Here is a 15,073-nt window from a genome sequence, read left to right as displayed (position 1 = left end):
AAAAATTTCAATTTATTTTCGAAAATATTATATAAAATCATTTATTATTATCCATTTTAAAAAATTTTTTGATATAAAAAAGAAGAAATATAAAAATATATGTTAAAATTTTCTATAATCCATAAAAAAAATAATTTAAAATATAGTTAAAATAAATTTTAAGTCAATATCAATTATATAATTATTTTTGTAGAAAAGTGTGGTTATAAATTTTTCTTAAAAATAATTATAATTATTCATTTCTTTTTATCCTTTGCTTCCTGTGCCAATTTCCATTGCTGGGCTCTTTTATCAGTGGCAAAACTGAACTCCATAACCTTGGTAACTAATTTTATATTTATTTGAAATACATATTATTTTAAAGGCCTACACCTGGGTAAAACTGGAAATCGCCATAAAACGGAGAAGAAATATATTATTTTAAAAGGGCATAATTATAGTGTAATACAAGATAGTCACCTATTATATTTATCATTCAAATTTAGAAACCTCAAACTTTGTGTTGTTAAAAAACCCGATTCGAGTCAATTTTTAAAAACGGCCTAATTAAGATTATAACCAAAATAATATTGTAAGCCTGGTGATTTTGTTCATAGATGGCAGAAAGGTTTGTTCTACTTGCCAAATCTTGATGCTTACACAATATTAATTTGGCTAAAATCTTAATCGGGCCGTTTTAAAAATCGACCCAAATCGGGCACTACTCAAAATCAAACCGAATTTCATAGGCTTCATTATGGAAAGATTTTTTTATGTATCAAATACATTACATCTGATATTTGTAAATTGGCCAATTCGATTAGTCTGTAGTAGTAGCCAATAATTTAAAGAGAGCATTGATTCAGGGTACTTTCAGTATAATTGGAGCCTTATCTATATTTGATATTAACTTAAAAAATCACGGCATTTCAGTTTCAGCAACAGAATCGTTATATACATGTAAATTATAAGTTATACTATTTAGTTATATTTTAATATAATGTATTTGTATTATTTATTGAGATACATTTTTAGCTGTATTGCTATAAAATAACCGATACATTTTACCGACACAATTTTAATTAACGGTTTTATTACAGTTAAAAAATATTTAATTAATATTTATATCAAAAAAAACAGGACCTTGCTAATTAAATAGCGTGTGCATTTTATAAAAATCAAAATTTTAATGCTCTAGCTCAAATATATCCCGGGTTATGGGTTTTCAAAGTCCAATGCGGACGTTTTCTTCTTTTAATCAATTTAGCAAAAATATGTAAATTTAACGTTAGAAATCACGTATAGAATCTAGCAACACTTAAAATTTTCGTTATATAAGTCGAAAGCATTTCCCCTAACTCTTATACATGGTTAGGGCTAATTGGCGGCGATATATACTAAAATACAGCATATTTAATGTAGATCATTATTGCCCGGAGGGTACTTTATTTCCACAAGAAATTGTATTGATATCCACAACAAATAGTTTTAAATTTTCAAATTGTCCAAATGATGGTGGCAGCGTGACTTTAATGTGCATCAAGTTTCCATAAATAACCCCAGGAAATTGTTTATAATGAATTACGATAATTTGATGTTTTAAAATACAAAATTTATAAATATAAGAAGTCTATTTTTATATATATAAAAAATGTTTTTTTGAAGATTAAATAAAATTTAAATCCATATTTCCTTCATTCTATCTTACTTTGGATTTAAATATCGCACCGCTTCAAGAGCTCATAAATAGCATCTTTTTCAAAATACGTTTTTTGGATAAAAGAGTTCATCTATAAGCCAGCTATCATCTTTCAAAAAATTATATCTCAATAACCAATAAAAACTAGTATATTTTTTAAATCAAATAACATTGGAACGAAGAAAAGACAAGCATCAAATCCTCGTAACTGATTAACAAAAACTCGTAAGTGGCTTGGGAGTCGTTTATGTTAATATATATTTTTAAAACCATTCTAATGAAGAAGTATTATAATTAAAAGTTAATTATTCATTAATAAGTATATATTATAATTATAATAACAGTTAAAATAGTTTTTTTGTCTCTCCTGAACAATTTCAAAAATACTACTTACGAAATCTTACAATCAGGGTTGCCATGTCTTCCCCATCAGCGGGAGACTCCAGCAATTTTTTAGTTTACACGCAGACAGCTCTCTCCCGCAAAACTACCTCAATTAAAAATCTCCCGCAAAAATCTACCGCAATTTTTTAATTTCTCCCGATTTTTTTTTAGTATTTTAACGTTTTTAATATATAAATAATAATTTTGAGAGACATTAATTGATTATTTTTATATTTTTAAAATAAATTTTAAATATTATTCGAAAAACATGTCTAGTTTGTAAATTTCTTTCTATCCTGTTTTATTTATATCCCATAATAAATCTTTCATTCATATAAGTCAGTACACGGGTGTATATCTACATAGATTGCAATACAAAAATATTCTCAAAAATAATAAATAATACAGATGCAACTACATTGCGGAAATCGTATACATTTATCATGTAGTTCAACATTCAAAGAGCTATATCATCACAATGTGGGTCGAATCTTTTTCTCATGATATTTAACGACTCCAATATAAGTGCAAACCTTACTTGTGGCAGAACAAAAATGAGCAAGGCTATCACAAGTGTTTTAGTACCTAAATCCTAGAGGTCAATTCTAGAAGATTTGAAAGATGGGCATCCATATGAAATTCTAACAGATGCATTTAATAAGGGAAATATTAAAACATTTCCCTCGATCCTTCGCTATTTCAACAAGAATAAGAACATTTCAATAAAACTGTTAAATTTCCTCGGATATTGAAAAATCCAACAATGTAGCTAGCCACATTAAATATAGCTGATTCATGGTTACCAATGATTTGCATGTCAGCTTTCTGCCCTTATCATGCCTCTGTAAATTTTGACAAAAACCAAAGTTACCGAATTGAGGCAGCACAATAATGAATTAATACCAATATTCTGTATATGCCATATACTACATAATTCTTGCAAGAAGGCAATGAATATACTATCTGAGGATGTCGAAATAATTGTGATGAAATGTTTTAACGAATTAAATTTATCAACTAAAAGAGTTAATGAATTAAAAACTTGGAATGGTGTGAGATGTTGCGAAATATACCTATCAGGTGGTTGTCATTAATACCTGCCATCGATAGAATTTTAAAATTTTACAAACCTTAAAAAAAATACTTCTTAAATAGAAATTTTAAAAGCTGTCCTAAAATTTTTAAAAATTTTTTCGAGTATGAAATGGCAGAGGCATATTTGGGATTCGTTTCACATATAGGAAATCTATTTCATACAATTAATATTCCTTTGCAACTTATAAAAATTAAGTTTAAATTAAATACTCTTTTTAAAAAAGATTCACAAAATCATGCTACACTGTTCATCTCTACAGTTAAAAATTGATAATAAATTTTATGGCGCTATTGCTAAAAAATTATATTAAAATGTTCACATAATACTCTAATTAATACATTTTTAAATGAAGCAGATATTTTTATTAAGACAATTTTAGAATATTTACAATCAAAATTTGATTTTAATAACTCTATTTACAAAGGTATAAATATTATAACCTTGGAACAGAAACCATCAATTGATGGTTTTTATAATTTAATAAATATATTAAAAATACCGAAAGACATTGATATCTTGTTTGAGGAGAATGTAATTCTCTCTATTTTTTATGATTCGCCAAAATACTTAAAGTTAGATTGTCTAAAAGCAGAGGAGAAACGGGTAGAATTATAACAATAAATCCCCATGCTTGGAAAAAAATTGCGAGTATGTCTTCTCCTTACCTCATTCTAAAGCGCGTTTTTAGCCTGATGAGGTCTGCCTGGAAAAAGGAGAGAAATCGGATTGCTTTAACAACATAAGAGGCCGAGCAAATATATATTATGTCATGCCAGGAATTTTATAAATATCTCAATAACGACGGTAAACATTTAGTTCTATTATTTAAATTTCAAATAAAATATAATTAAGTTTTAGCAATGGCGCCATAAAATTTATTGTCAATTTTTAACTGTAAAGATGAACACATCTGCAGCATAATTTTGTGAATTTTTGTTAAGATTCTTCTGATTGCAACTGCACATTAACAGCATGTAGTAGATTTCCTACATGTGAAATTAATCTAAATATACCTCTGCCATTCATTATTGAAAAAAATTATCAAAATGTTAGGACAGCTTTTATAATCTTTATTTAAGAAATATATTTTTAAAGGTTTATAAAAGATTCTATCGATGGCGGGTAATAGGAACATATCGCAACCAACATTGTGCTGACACAATTCTGTAAATACACTCTGGGTTTTTCCAAATTCACTGAGGCATTATCAGATCAGAAAGCTGACATGCAATTTATTGATAATCCTGAATCTGCTATATTTACCATTATATGGTTAACTATGTCTTTGGATTTTTCACTATTTAAGGGGAAGAAATTTAATAGTTTTCTTGAAACGTCCTTAATTTTGTTGAAATAGCTAGATGCATCTGTTAGAATTGCATATGTATGCCCATCTTTCAAATCGAATTGACCTCCTGAATTCAGGTTCTAAAACATTGATGATCCTTGCTCATTTTTGTTCTACAAGTAAAGTTTTCATTTATCTTGGAGTCGTTAAATATTATGGGGAAAGATTCTACCACATTGTAATGATAAGTAGCTCTGTGAATGTTGTACTACAAGATAAGTGATTACAATTGCCGCAACTGTGGTTACATCTGTATTATTTCTTATTTTTGGAGAATATTTTTGTTTTGCAATGGATGTAGATACGCTCTCCTGCACTGATTATAATAATGTGATTGAACAATAATAAATAAAATATTATCATTGAAATGAGTACTTACCTTATTATGTATTTAAACGTGATATCTGATACGTGATAATTAAGCGCTATCCCTATTAGTGATCTCGAACCTGAAATTTTTTTAAAAAAAATTTACCGAACTTGCCTGACCCGAATTTATTCAAGTATAGAAATTAATTTTTATAATTACTCAAAATAAAAGACATATGTTATATGTTGTTTTTTATTTTACATAAAAAATTCAATACAAAATTGATAAATTTAGATATATTTTAAAAAAATTTCAAAATCCGACCCGGCCTGAATTTTTTTTAAAGGCCCAGCCCAAACCCGATTATTTTAAATAGAATTAGGCAGAAGCCCGGCCCGAAGCCCCAGGTACGGGCTGGGCCTAACTTTGCAAATTTCTAATCCCTATAATGTTATACACACACACAAGGTAGATTTCCAATTGCGGATGTTTTGTGGGACATTTGCATAAAATATATTTTTTATATTGCAAAATAAATCGTTTGTTTTTTAAAAAACTTTATCTTTGTTTACATTGTTTTATATTTAAAAAGGATCATTGGTTTCTAAATTAATATATTTTAATAAATCAAGATGTTATTTTATTTTGAAAAATAGTTATCGACATTGTATTTATATAAACTAATTATAAAAAATAATAGGCGGATAATTAAGTCAATTTAAAATCCCGGCCGAAGGCCAGCAGGCCCGAAAAATTTTTTTTTAGCAATTTTTATATTTCTACCGCAATTTTCATATTTCTCCCACAAAATACCTAATTTCTCCCGCAATTTGAAAATTTTGACCTGGCAACCCTGCTTACAATGGTAGACGATATAAAGGTTAGTTTTATCGTCTGAAATTGAGGCTAACTCAAACTGTCTATTTTAAATTTTACTTAAAAGATTTTTTAGTGTTGTTGAATGACTCGAATTAAGTCGATTTTTAAAAACGGCTAACTCAATATTTTAGTCAGAAAATATTGCCTAAGCCTCGAGATTTTGCTAATAATGTTCAAACCTTTGTGCCATTTATGAGCAAAATCTTCAGGACAAAATAATGAGTTAGCCTTTTTTAAAATCGGAGTAAATAGAACCGTTTAACAATATTAGATTTTTATTATCATGCTCTGATTTAACAACTTTAGTAACCAAGCCTAAATTATATTTCCTATTTTAAAAAGAAATAAAGAATAAAAAAATCTGATTTTTAAAAAGTGTTTTTAAAATTAAAAATCTTATATTGTTATAACAAAAATATTTATGTTATTAAAAGGCTCGTATTAAGCCGAATTTTAAAAATGGCTAGCTAAATATTTTATCCAGAAAAATATTATGAAATGAAGATTTTGTTCATAGATTTCACAAAAGTTTAGGATATCTATTAGCGAAGTCTATATATTTGTGGCTAAAACATTGAGTTATTTTTTAAAAATAGGCTCAAATCGAGCAGTTTAACACCACTAATTAAATATGTATAAAATAATTATTACCGTTATTCATGGTTTTATTTTTAGGTCCAGTCAAAGTATTCGTTTTTTGTTTTTTAACTAAACTAACAATAGGCTTGGCACGTCTTGTATTTGACATGGTTGAGTTTCCTTTGGAGAAGGTAGACTTACCAATAGCTCCACTTATTCTAGGCGATTTGTTCAATCCTTTCTAACAATCCAAATTTAATTTTTTTGAGTATTAATTAATTATTTTACCCTAAGGACTAATGTTGTTAAACGGCTCGTTTTGAGCCGATTTTTAAAAACGGCTAACTCAATATTTTAGCCAGAAAAATATTTAAGCCTCGAGATTTTGCTAATAGATGTCTAAACCTTTGTTCCTTCTACTAACAAAATCTTCAGGCTTGCATAATATTATTCAGGATGAAATATTTAGTTAGCCGTTTTTAAAAATCGGCTCAAAAAGAGCGGTATAAGAACACTACTAAGGACAAAAAACTTCGTTAAAAGTTTGTCTTTTATCAATTGTTAAAGTAATATTGAAAGTAGGACTGAATAAGATGCCCATTATGAAGTAATATTAAGTGATTATGATATTATAGACAAGTAGAATCGACCCTAGACCCAAAGAAACATCACCAATAAAAATTAGACCTTAGCGGTAATGATGCAAACCCAAATAGGATTCAGAAATTTTAAACTCATTTTAGCGGAAATTTTGATAACAGAAGTTTAATCGAAGCCTATTTTTCTTAAAGGGGGTCTAAACCCGTCCTGAAATGATATTACCCTGGGTTCAAAGGGTTGTTCATAAATCGGACCCTGTTAGGTCGATCGTCTCAAAATGTTCAACAAAACTATTCTAAGCTTTCATGAACCTATTTGAATTCATATGCTTGCCTCCATGACCTAAAAAATATTAATCAAAGTTTTTAAAAAAATCCTCAGAAATTTTGTAAAGATTATTGTTTCAAAGAAGATCTTTCAAAAAATACTGATTTCATCCTGAAGGATTTTTTTATGCAAAAAATTAGCAGTCTTTCTTATGATGTGGGATTTTAAAAGAGAATGTTGTAATGGCTTGATTTTTAAAAATGATAAACCCGTACCATACCCTTATGGAGTGTTTTTTAAATTATATATAGTATATATATATTACAATAATTTGACTTTTGATTATATTATGTTAGGGCTGTGCCGATCCACATATTATTCACCGATCCTATTACAAACCCGATCCGATCCTATATTTATATTAATTTTTCACCCCCCCCCTGAACCAAATGTAATTCAGAAATCAATATTTTTTATGCAAAAAATCGAATTATGCATTTAATTCAATTTTTTTTATTTCTACAATATTAAAAAAAGTTTACGGATATTGCTAGTTTTTATTCATCCCCGTGAAATAAGATTTCTGCAGATAACGCATTTTGCAAAATAATCTTTGTCTTTTGTAAAATATTTCCATAAATAATATACCATATTTAAAAAAATTCTTTTATTTAAAATATAAATAATATACCATATTTAAAAAAATTCTTTTATTTAAAATATAAATAATATACCATATTTAAAATATAAATAATAAAATTAGCGTTATTATTTAAAAAGATTTAAAATAAATAAAACTTTGGGTGTTCCTTTTTATTTATATAAAAAAACTTTTAAAATATTATAAATCTATTTTAAAAAATAAATAAAATTTAAGAGATGTTGTGCATTTGCATTGTTTAAAAAAAATTATTTAGAAAATATTATAATAATGTATAATATAAAATAAAATATAAAAAAAAAGAAAAGTAAAAAGATCGGATCGGGGTTTTTATAGGTATCGGCTATCCGATATCTTTAGAAACGCTAAATATCGGTGCCGATCCGATATTTAATATCGGCACAGCCCTAAAAAATCTATTTCTAAAAAGCCATTTTTAAAAGTCTTCCCAAGTGTTTCTTGTTTTAGATGCAATTTATGCTACTCAAATTTATGTCTATAAAAAATAGGCATTCACAAGATGTAATAGAGCACTTTTATTTCCTATTTTACTGATTGTATATTCTGACATTTCCATTTATTTTTCAAAAAATTTGATAATATTTAAAATAATTTAAATATATTATTCAACACAAAAATATTAAAAAATAAATATAGTATGATAAATTCATATTTGTAAATTTTGAATTGAATCAGATAAATATATTCATTTTTGATGAATGTGCCTTGCCAATACTAAAATGATTGGTTATAAATATTTATATCTCCGAATTGGAATATGTTAGTCAGTTTTTTGGATAGAATCATAAAATTATTTTTGTTGGGCCAATCTGAAAATATTTTTCTCAAAGATATGAGTCTACAATTTTAATTTAGAAATCGGTCTAAGCCAGATCCATTTTTTTCTAGTCAGATTGATGAAAATTCATTTTTCAACAAAAATTGAAAAAATGATAAGTACTTAACTTTATGGTAATTTTTAGAAACAATTATTGTAAAAACGTTAAAAAAACAAATGGATGGTCCAAGTCCAAAATAAATTTTAAAAACAAAATCCAAATCTGACCAAGTTCAAGAAAATGCCTGCTCAAGTCTAAACCAAGTTTGGATGGGTTTGGATCAAATTGATTTACACAAAGCTCTAATAGTCTATAAAATTTTAATGCTTAACCATCATAGATGTTAATAATAAGTTACCATAAAAATATTTTAAGTATGTTATAGCTATGTCAATATTTTAAGATGTTTATAAATAAAAAAGCTGTCAATATCATTTATAATAAAATCATTTTAGTATTGACATAGCTTTAACTATTATGTTATAAAAAAATTTATGATTGAGAAGTAAAAGCTTATACACTTTTATCATCTCTCAAATACTTATTAAGATAATGTCAAAGCATAAAGGAAATAAAAGAATTTAAAATTAGAAATATGCCCAATATTTGTATTTATTAAATATGTTATTTTGAAATATAGAAATACTTAGTTATATAATTTTTATAAGATCTCATCTTAATATATTCAATTATAAAAATTTACATTTATTTGGTTGATCTTTTGTGCTTTTATTTCAGTTCTAAGATTAAATGTATGAGGTTTGGTAGTTGGTTTGGTTGATCTTTCTATTGCTTTTTGTCTTATGTTAGGAATTGGGTTAGCTTTAAATTCATAAGCCTTAAGTAAAACAAAAGAATATAAAGTATTGTGCCAATATTAAAAGAGAGCAGGTCTATAACTATGATAGATATTTTTTATAAGATCTGGCTAACTGGGGGGGGGGGAGGGATTTGGGGGCTAGTTCACAATTTATAATGTGTTTCTTAATAAGGAAATTTTTATTTAAAAATAGGATATACACTTATTTTTAACTAAATTATGCTCAAAATTCATTAATTTTTAATTAAAAATTGATATATAAAATAGTATTATTCTTTATAAGAATTATTATAAAGGCTTAATGAAGAGAGCAAATTTTCAAAAAATAATTATCCCTACCCCCACCAAGCCCCCTCCTTAAAAAAGAGGTTGTCTAATTAAAAATATTTTCAGTAATTATTGTGATATGAAATTTCAGACCTTTTGTTTCATTTTTTGAGTAAGCTGATCATTCTTTATTGCTTCCTCCCTTTTAGCTTTAATCAGTATATCTTTTGTTTCGAAGCTAAAGGGAATAATTTTGGTAATTGTAGATTTTTTTACATTATTGCCAATGGTTTGATTATGTTTAGCTATTATAACATTTTCTTTCTGAGATTGAAATTTAAAAAGGTTTGACTTTTAATTAATTATAATACATTAGAATTTAGGTCATTCCTAATCCTTAAACGTGTTGAAAGCATTGGACTTTTTGGTTCAGTACATGATTTCATTATAATTTGTATTTTTCTTAAATTCTGTTTATAAATTCCTTTATTATTATTCATTTTTGACAAATCCTTATTGATGTTTTCTTGTTGCAATTTTTTTGAGCTATTACAATAACCAGTTAATAATTACATTAAAATATATTACTTTGTTTTATCATTTGTAATTATTTTAATGGGGTCTTCTGTTAAACCTTTTAACAATTAAAAACTCTAAATATTAATTTATTGATTGTATACTTTTATTTGAGATTCTTTTTCTCAGCCTTACACTCGGAGATTTTGATTTTTTATCTGTTTTATTTAAGATTTCAAGTTTTGCATATATTTAATATCTTACCAAACCACTCATCACCAGATCCTGCTGGTTTATCACCTGTAGCGAAATCATAAAATTGGGGTGCTTCAAAATCCCAGCTTGACATATTTTTGTTAGTATTTAAAAATACCGCGGTTAAAATTGTAATATATCAGGAGAATGCTAAACAATACCTATAAAATAGCCAAAAATGCAATCGATGAATAAAGGACCATTATTAAAGCATAGATTTAAAATATAGAAAAACATTTGTATAATGGTATATGAAAAGCCATAGTGATGTAGCGATAAAGAAACATCCCTTCTAGGAAATAGTTTAGACTAAAATTTGTGGTGCACTGCTTAAAAATTTGAAGGTTAGGGGAGGATTGTAGGGGGAGGGGCTACATTTTATATATTATTATCAAAATATATGATATTATAAATTCGATTGTGAATGCTTAAAAAATTGGACCGGCAGTTTACCAGGGAAATCTGCTGACTAAGGTAAAATCATTCATTGGGATCCCCTGAGATCTGCCTCATTTTTTTTCCTATGGTTTTAATGAAATTGGGTGCATAACTTCCGAACATAGGGTATTGGTAACGATTGGAATAAACACGGTGTTGGTAAGGCTGTTTTTTTTTAGGATTTCGGCCTTTTCGATGGCAGAAAATGAAAGGTTGTACTTGGTAGAAAAATCGGCATAGGTATAGTCCCAAGCGAGTGGAAGACCATTGGTCCAGGGAATGAGAGATATGACATTGGGGCGTATGGCGTTTTCGTTTGAGAGGCCCACTGGTTCGAGGGTGGATGGAATATTAACTTATTTAAGAGCAGCTAGGAGAAGGTGATAGATTTATGACGCGGTTGTAGTCCATGGGAGAACTTACAGTGTAAGGGATGGTAAGCTTTCGATTCGATGGGATAGCTGCAGTCGATGCAAATGGAGAGAACCACAGCATTACAGCCAAGGCGGAGGGCTATGGAAATTAAGGCCAGGATTGGAACTAGGGATGGCTTGCCATTTATAACCTGAGCTTGCATATAATACTAAATAATTGGGATTGTCCTCAAAGGGCCTGTTAGAAATTAGGTATTCAACTAAACGTGCGATCAGAGGAGCATCCCGATCTTCTTGAATGCTAGATGCGGGAGGACAAAGGGTGAGTGGGCATTTGCTGTCCCAAAGGCCTACGAGAGGTCAGTATCTAAAAGAGTGGATCTATTATATATGATAGATTTAACCAGCGTTTACATAGCAGAAAATTTGATGGAGGCAAACCCCCTCCAAAATTTACCCATATCTACCTAAAAAAATACGCGGTCTTCGGCCGCGAAATTTACAGACCTACGATGTTATAGTGTTTGTATTTAAAAAATCTTATAATAAGCCACTATTTATAACTTTACAACATAATTCTATTTATAATCTTTCAAGCCTATTTAGGGCAAAAAAAAATTTTTTAATTTGTAGATGATAATCAACTTATATTTAAATAATGCAATCTTTTCATAATTTGGTTGATATTCACTTTCTTTTCATAAAATATATATAAGTGAATTAAATGAGATAACATATTAATATTTCTATAAAATCTAAAATATTGTAAAATATAAGACGAGTAATTTTAAAGAGGTATATTTAGCTTGATTCCACATACCTATATTACCTTTTTATTAATTAAAAACATATATTTTAAATAGAGTTATTATATAAAATATTAGAATAAAATGAATTATAGTATATTTTGCATAGAAATAATAAAATGTTAAATTAAATTTACATTTTTTAAAAGCGTAATATATTCGCTGTGAAAAAGATACATTACTTATTTTATTAATAATTTAGATAACCTTATAGATGTTAATGCAAATTGTATTATAATATCATCAATTGTATTTTTCAAAAACATCAATTTCGCTGGATATTAACAGTAAATTTTCTAAAAATGGGTCCGAAATTTTATTCCGCATTCGAGTTTTGTTTATTTTTACTTTACTCATAGCTCTTTTGGCTGAATAGGAAGTTGTAGAAAGGGTTAATAAATATTTATATAAATTTAAATTAGAATAAGAATTTAATTGATTTAAAAGTCGGTATGGTAATATAAAATATTTATCCATTTTTTTATTTTGGTCATGATTTCGCTATTGATTTTTTATTCGGTAGTTTGATCGTTTGCAATGAAAGATATGTTTGTGACGGTGTTAAAAAAGAAAAAAAAATATTGAGGTTAGGAAGGATAATCTTGTGGGAAGAGACTGCCTATGAAGCTAATATAATTAGCCTTGTGTATTGCGATGGCGAGCCTTTGCCTTAAGAAGAAGCCCTTGCGGGGTTCACCGGTTAGTTGACGAATGTGGGAGCCGAGTTCCTTGAAAAAGGATAAGGCATATTTCCCTAAAGTAGTAAGGGTAGTGGAAATAATGTGGATGAAAATATATTCTTGAGAGATTTCGGAATATTTCGCTATTTTGAATGTCTCCTTTTTCTCGAGTATATTGACTGTTTGAAATGCAAGAGTAGTCCCAGACCAGGAATTGACCGCGCTTCCAAGGAATTTGAGAAATACCGTCAGGCCTATTCCCATCACATCTGAAAAGACCGGATGGTTCAAGAGTGGAGGGGATTTGAGTAGATCTAAGAGCTCTAAGAATGATCGAATTGCATAGATTATGTTTACTGCGGAATAATTTAAAAATTTTAATTTATTCAACTTGTATTTTTTTATTCAACATAATTATTGAATTCTGTTTGATCCAATTTGAATATTGATTTCATATTATATAAATCAGTTATCACATTATTCTTCTTCAAAAAACTAGTAGATAGGAATGTAATTTTAAAAAAATATTGTCTCCATTAGCTATATTTTAAAATTATTTATAGAAATAGCAACTAATATTAACCTTTTAGTCTTTGTAATTATTTTTTTGTTTGTTGTATTAATTTGGTTACCATAGCCAAATCATTACCAACTGCCTGCATTTCAATACAAGCCTCATGTGTATATTTCAATATTTCTTTCAAAATAAATAAATTTAATATAAAATTTCCATCCTTACTTCTAGTTAATAATCGATCGGCAATGGAAGAGGTGATTGGGTCATTAGAATCTTTTAATTCAACTAATGATGCTTAAATATGTTCATAAACATCTAAAAAGATTTCTACAGATAGAATGATGACCAATTTCTGAAAATATATAAGTTTTATTAAAAATATTTTATTTACCTTGTTGTGTTTTTAATTCTTTTAAAAGATTTCTTGGAATTTATCATTTGATATTTAACAAGCACACCTTGACGTCTAACTCCATTCATTAAATTATATAACTCATCTAATATTCCCATTGCCTTTTTCATTTCTTTTGCATCCACAAACATGAGCAACTACGAAATTTAGCCGATGTGCATGGCACCAAATATAGATGGCTTTTGGAGCCTCTTTCAATATTAAAGCCTGCATTCCTTTGTATACTCCTCTCATATTCCCTACACCATCCATACTTTGCCCAACCAAATAATCAAGAGGAAGACCAAGATCATTAAACTTAGAAAAAACTTGTTTCTTTATATTTTCCCCACTGGTTTCTGATGTTGTAAAAACATGTATGATTTTTTCTACAGGATGTGGATGCAGATCATCTTCTATATACCGTACAAGCAAAGCTATGCATTCTTTTTTAGACACATCATATGTTCCATCTAATATGATGCTATAGGCACGATTCTCTTTAATTTTTTGAATAATGCTTTTTGTATTTTTATTTTAATAATTTCAGTTATTTTTTTCACACCATATGACAGAAAATTTATATAAGGGCTCGAAATTTTATCTGATTTTTTTCTCCGCAATTTTACGTTGTTATCCATGTATGCACGTAAAGTTGGAACCGTTTTTGCCATTAATTTTATGAGGCACATAAAATTACCTTCATTTGAATTAGAACCCCAAAAGGCTATATTAAATTTTATAAGGTACATAATGGCATCGATACTATTATGAACTACATTACGATTTCCCATGATTATATCAAGCTTATTTGATAGAAAATGATCTTGAATGCGCTTATTTGCAAACCAAGTCATGTTTGCATATTCATAATCTTTATGAAGAGAAGATGTTTCGTGTCTCTCTAAGTCACGCTTAATGTTTTTCCAATTATCTACTCCAAGTTGAGTCCAAAAAGTATAGGACTTAGGGCCACCAAACATAATACAATATAGACAAAAGACTTTGTCTAAAGTAGTGCTATAAGATAGCCAATTTCTGGGGTTGAGGGAACCATCTATATTAACCTTTCTATAATAGGTTATATTCATGCTCCTGTTTAAAAAGTAAAAAAAATAAATACTGGTTAAGAAATAATGGATGGGTAATAATTAATGAAAATTATATATTAAACCTCTTGTGAGTAACAGGATATTGAAATTTATTTATACATGGCTGACATGGGCCTACAGCAATTATGAAATTAATCAAAATATTTGTCATCCTAAATAATATGAAGTGAAATGGGTCATTTGGTTCCTTCTTTTTGTATAGCTGAATAAGACTTGAATATCCTCATAATTTATTCCCTTCAAAAGTTATTATATA

At 28.0% G+C, this 15,073-nt stretch overlaps 1 protein-coding gene across 1 annotated transcript; it reads right to left on the bottom strand.

The window, feature by feature from the left end:
* Positions 1–10,616, bottom strand: LOC135922120 (uncharacterized). The gene is made up of 8 exons (XM_065456536.1): positions 10,509–10,616; positions 10,409–10,462; positions 10,317–10,362; positions 10,100–10,274; positions 9,882–10,052; positions 9,345–9,479; positions 6,347–6,515; positions 1–325 (listed from the first exon to the last, which is right to left on the bottom strand). Exons 1-8 carry the CDS (start codon positions 10,591–10,593, stop codon positions 237–239), a joined length of 924 nt encoding a protein of 307 aa, XP_065312608.1. The 5' UTR covers positions 10,594–10,616; the 3' UTR covers positions 1–236.
* Positions 10,617–15,073: the final 4,457 nt, after the last annotated feature.

Source organism: Gordionus sp. m RMFG-2023, chromosome 1, assembly GCF_954871325.1.
Source record: "Gordionus sp. m RMFG-2023 chromosome 1, tfGorSpeb1-WG-v2, whole genome shotgun sequence".
Classification (NCBI taxonomy): Eukaryota; Metazoa; Nematomorpha; class Gordioida; order Chordodea; family Parachordodidae; genus Gordionus; species Gordionus sp. m RMFG-2023.
The sequence above is the reverse complement of the archived record's forward strand: the minus strand, read 5'-3'. Positions and strand labels throughout refer to the sequence as shown.

Bases quoted from the DNA above. Each gene is read 5' to 3' on its own strand.
- LOC135922120 (XM_065456536.1), bottom strand. From the start codon at position 10,593: ATGTCAAGCTGGGATTTTGAAGCACCCCAATTTTATGATTTCGCTACA. The intron at 10,363-10,408 runs GTATACAATCAA...AATTGTTAAAAG, and splicing joins AAAAAGAATCTCAAATAAAA to GTTTAACAGAAGACCCCATT. The intron at 10,275-10,316 runs GTAATATATTTT...TTATTGTAATAG, and splicing joins ATTACAAATGATAAAACAAA to CTCAAAAAAATTGCAACAAG.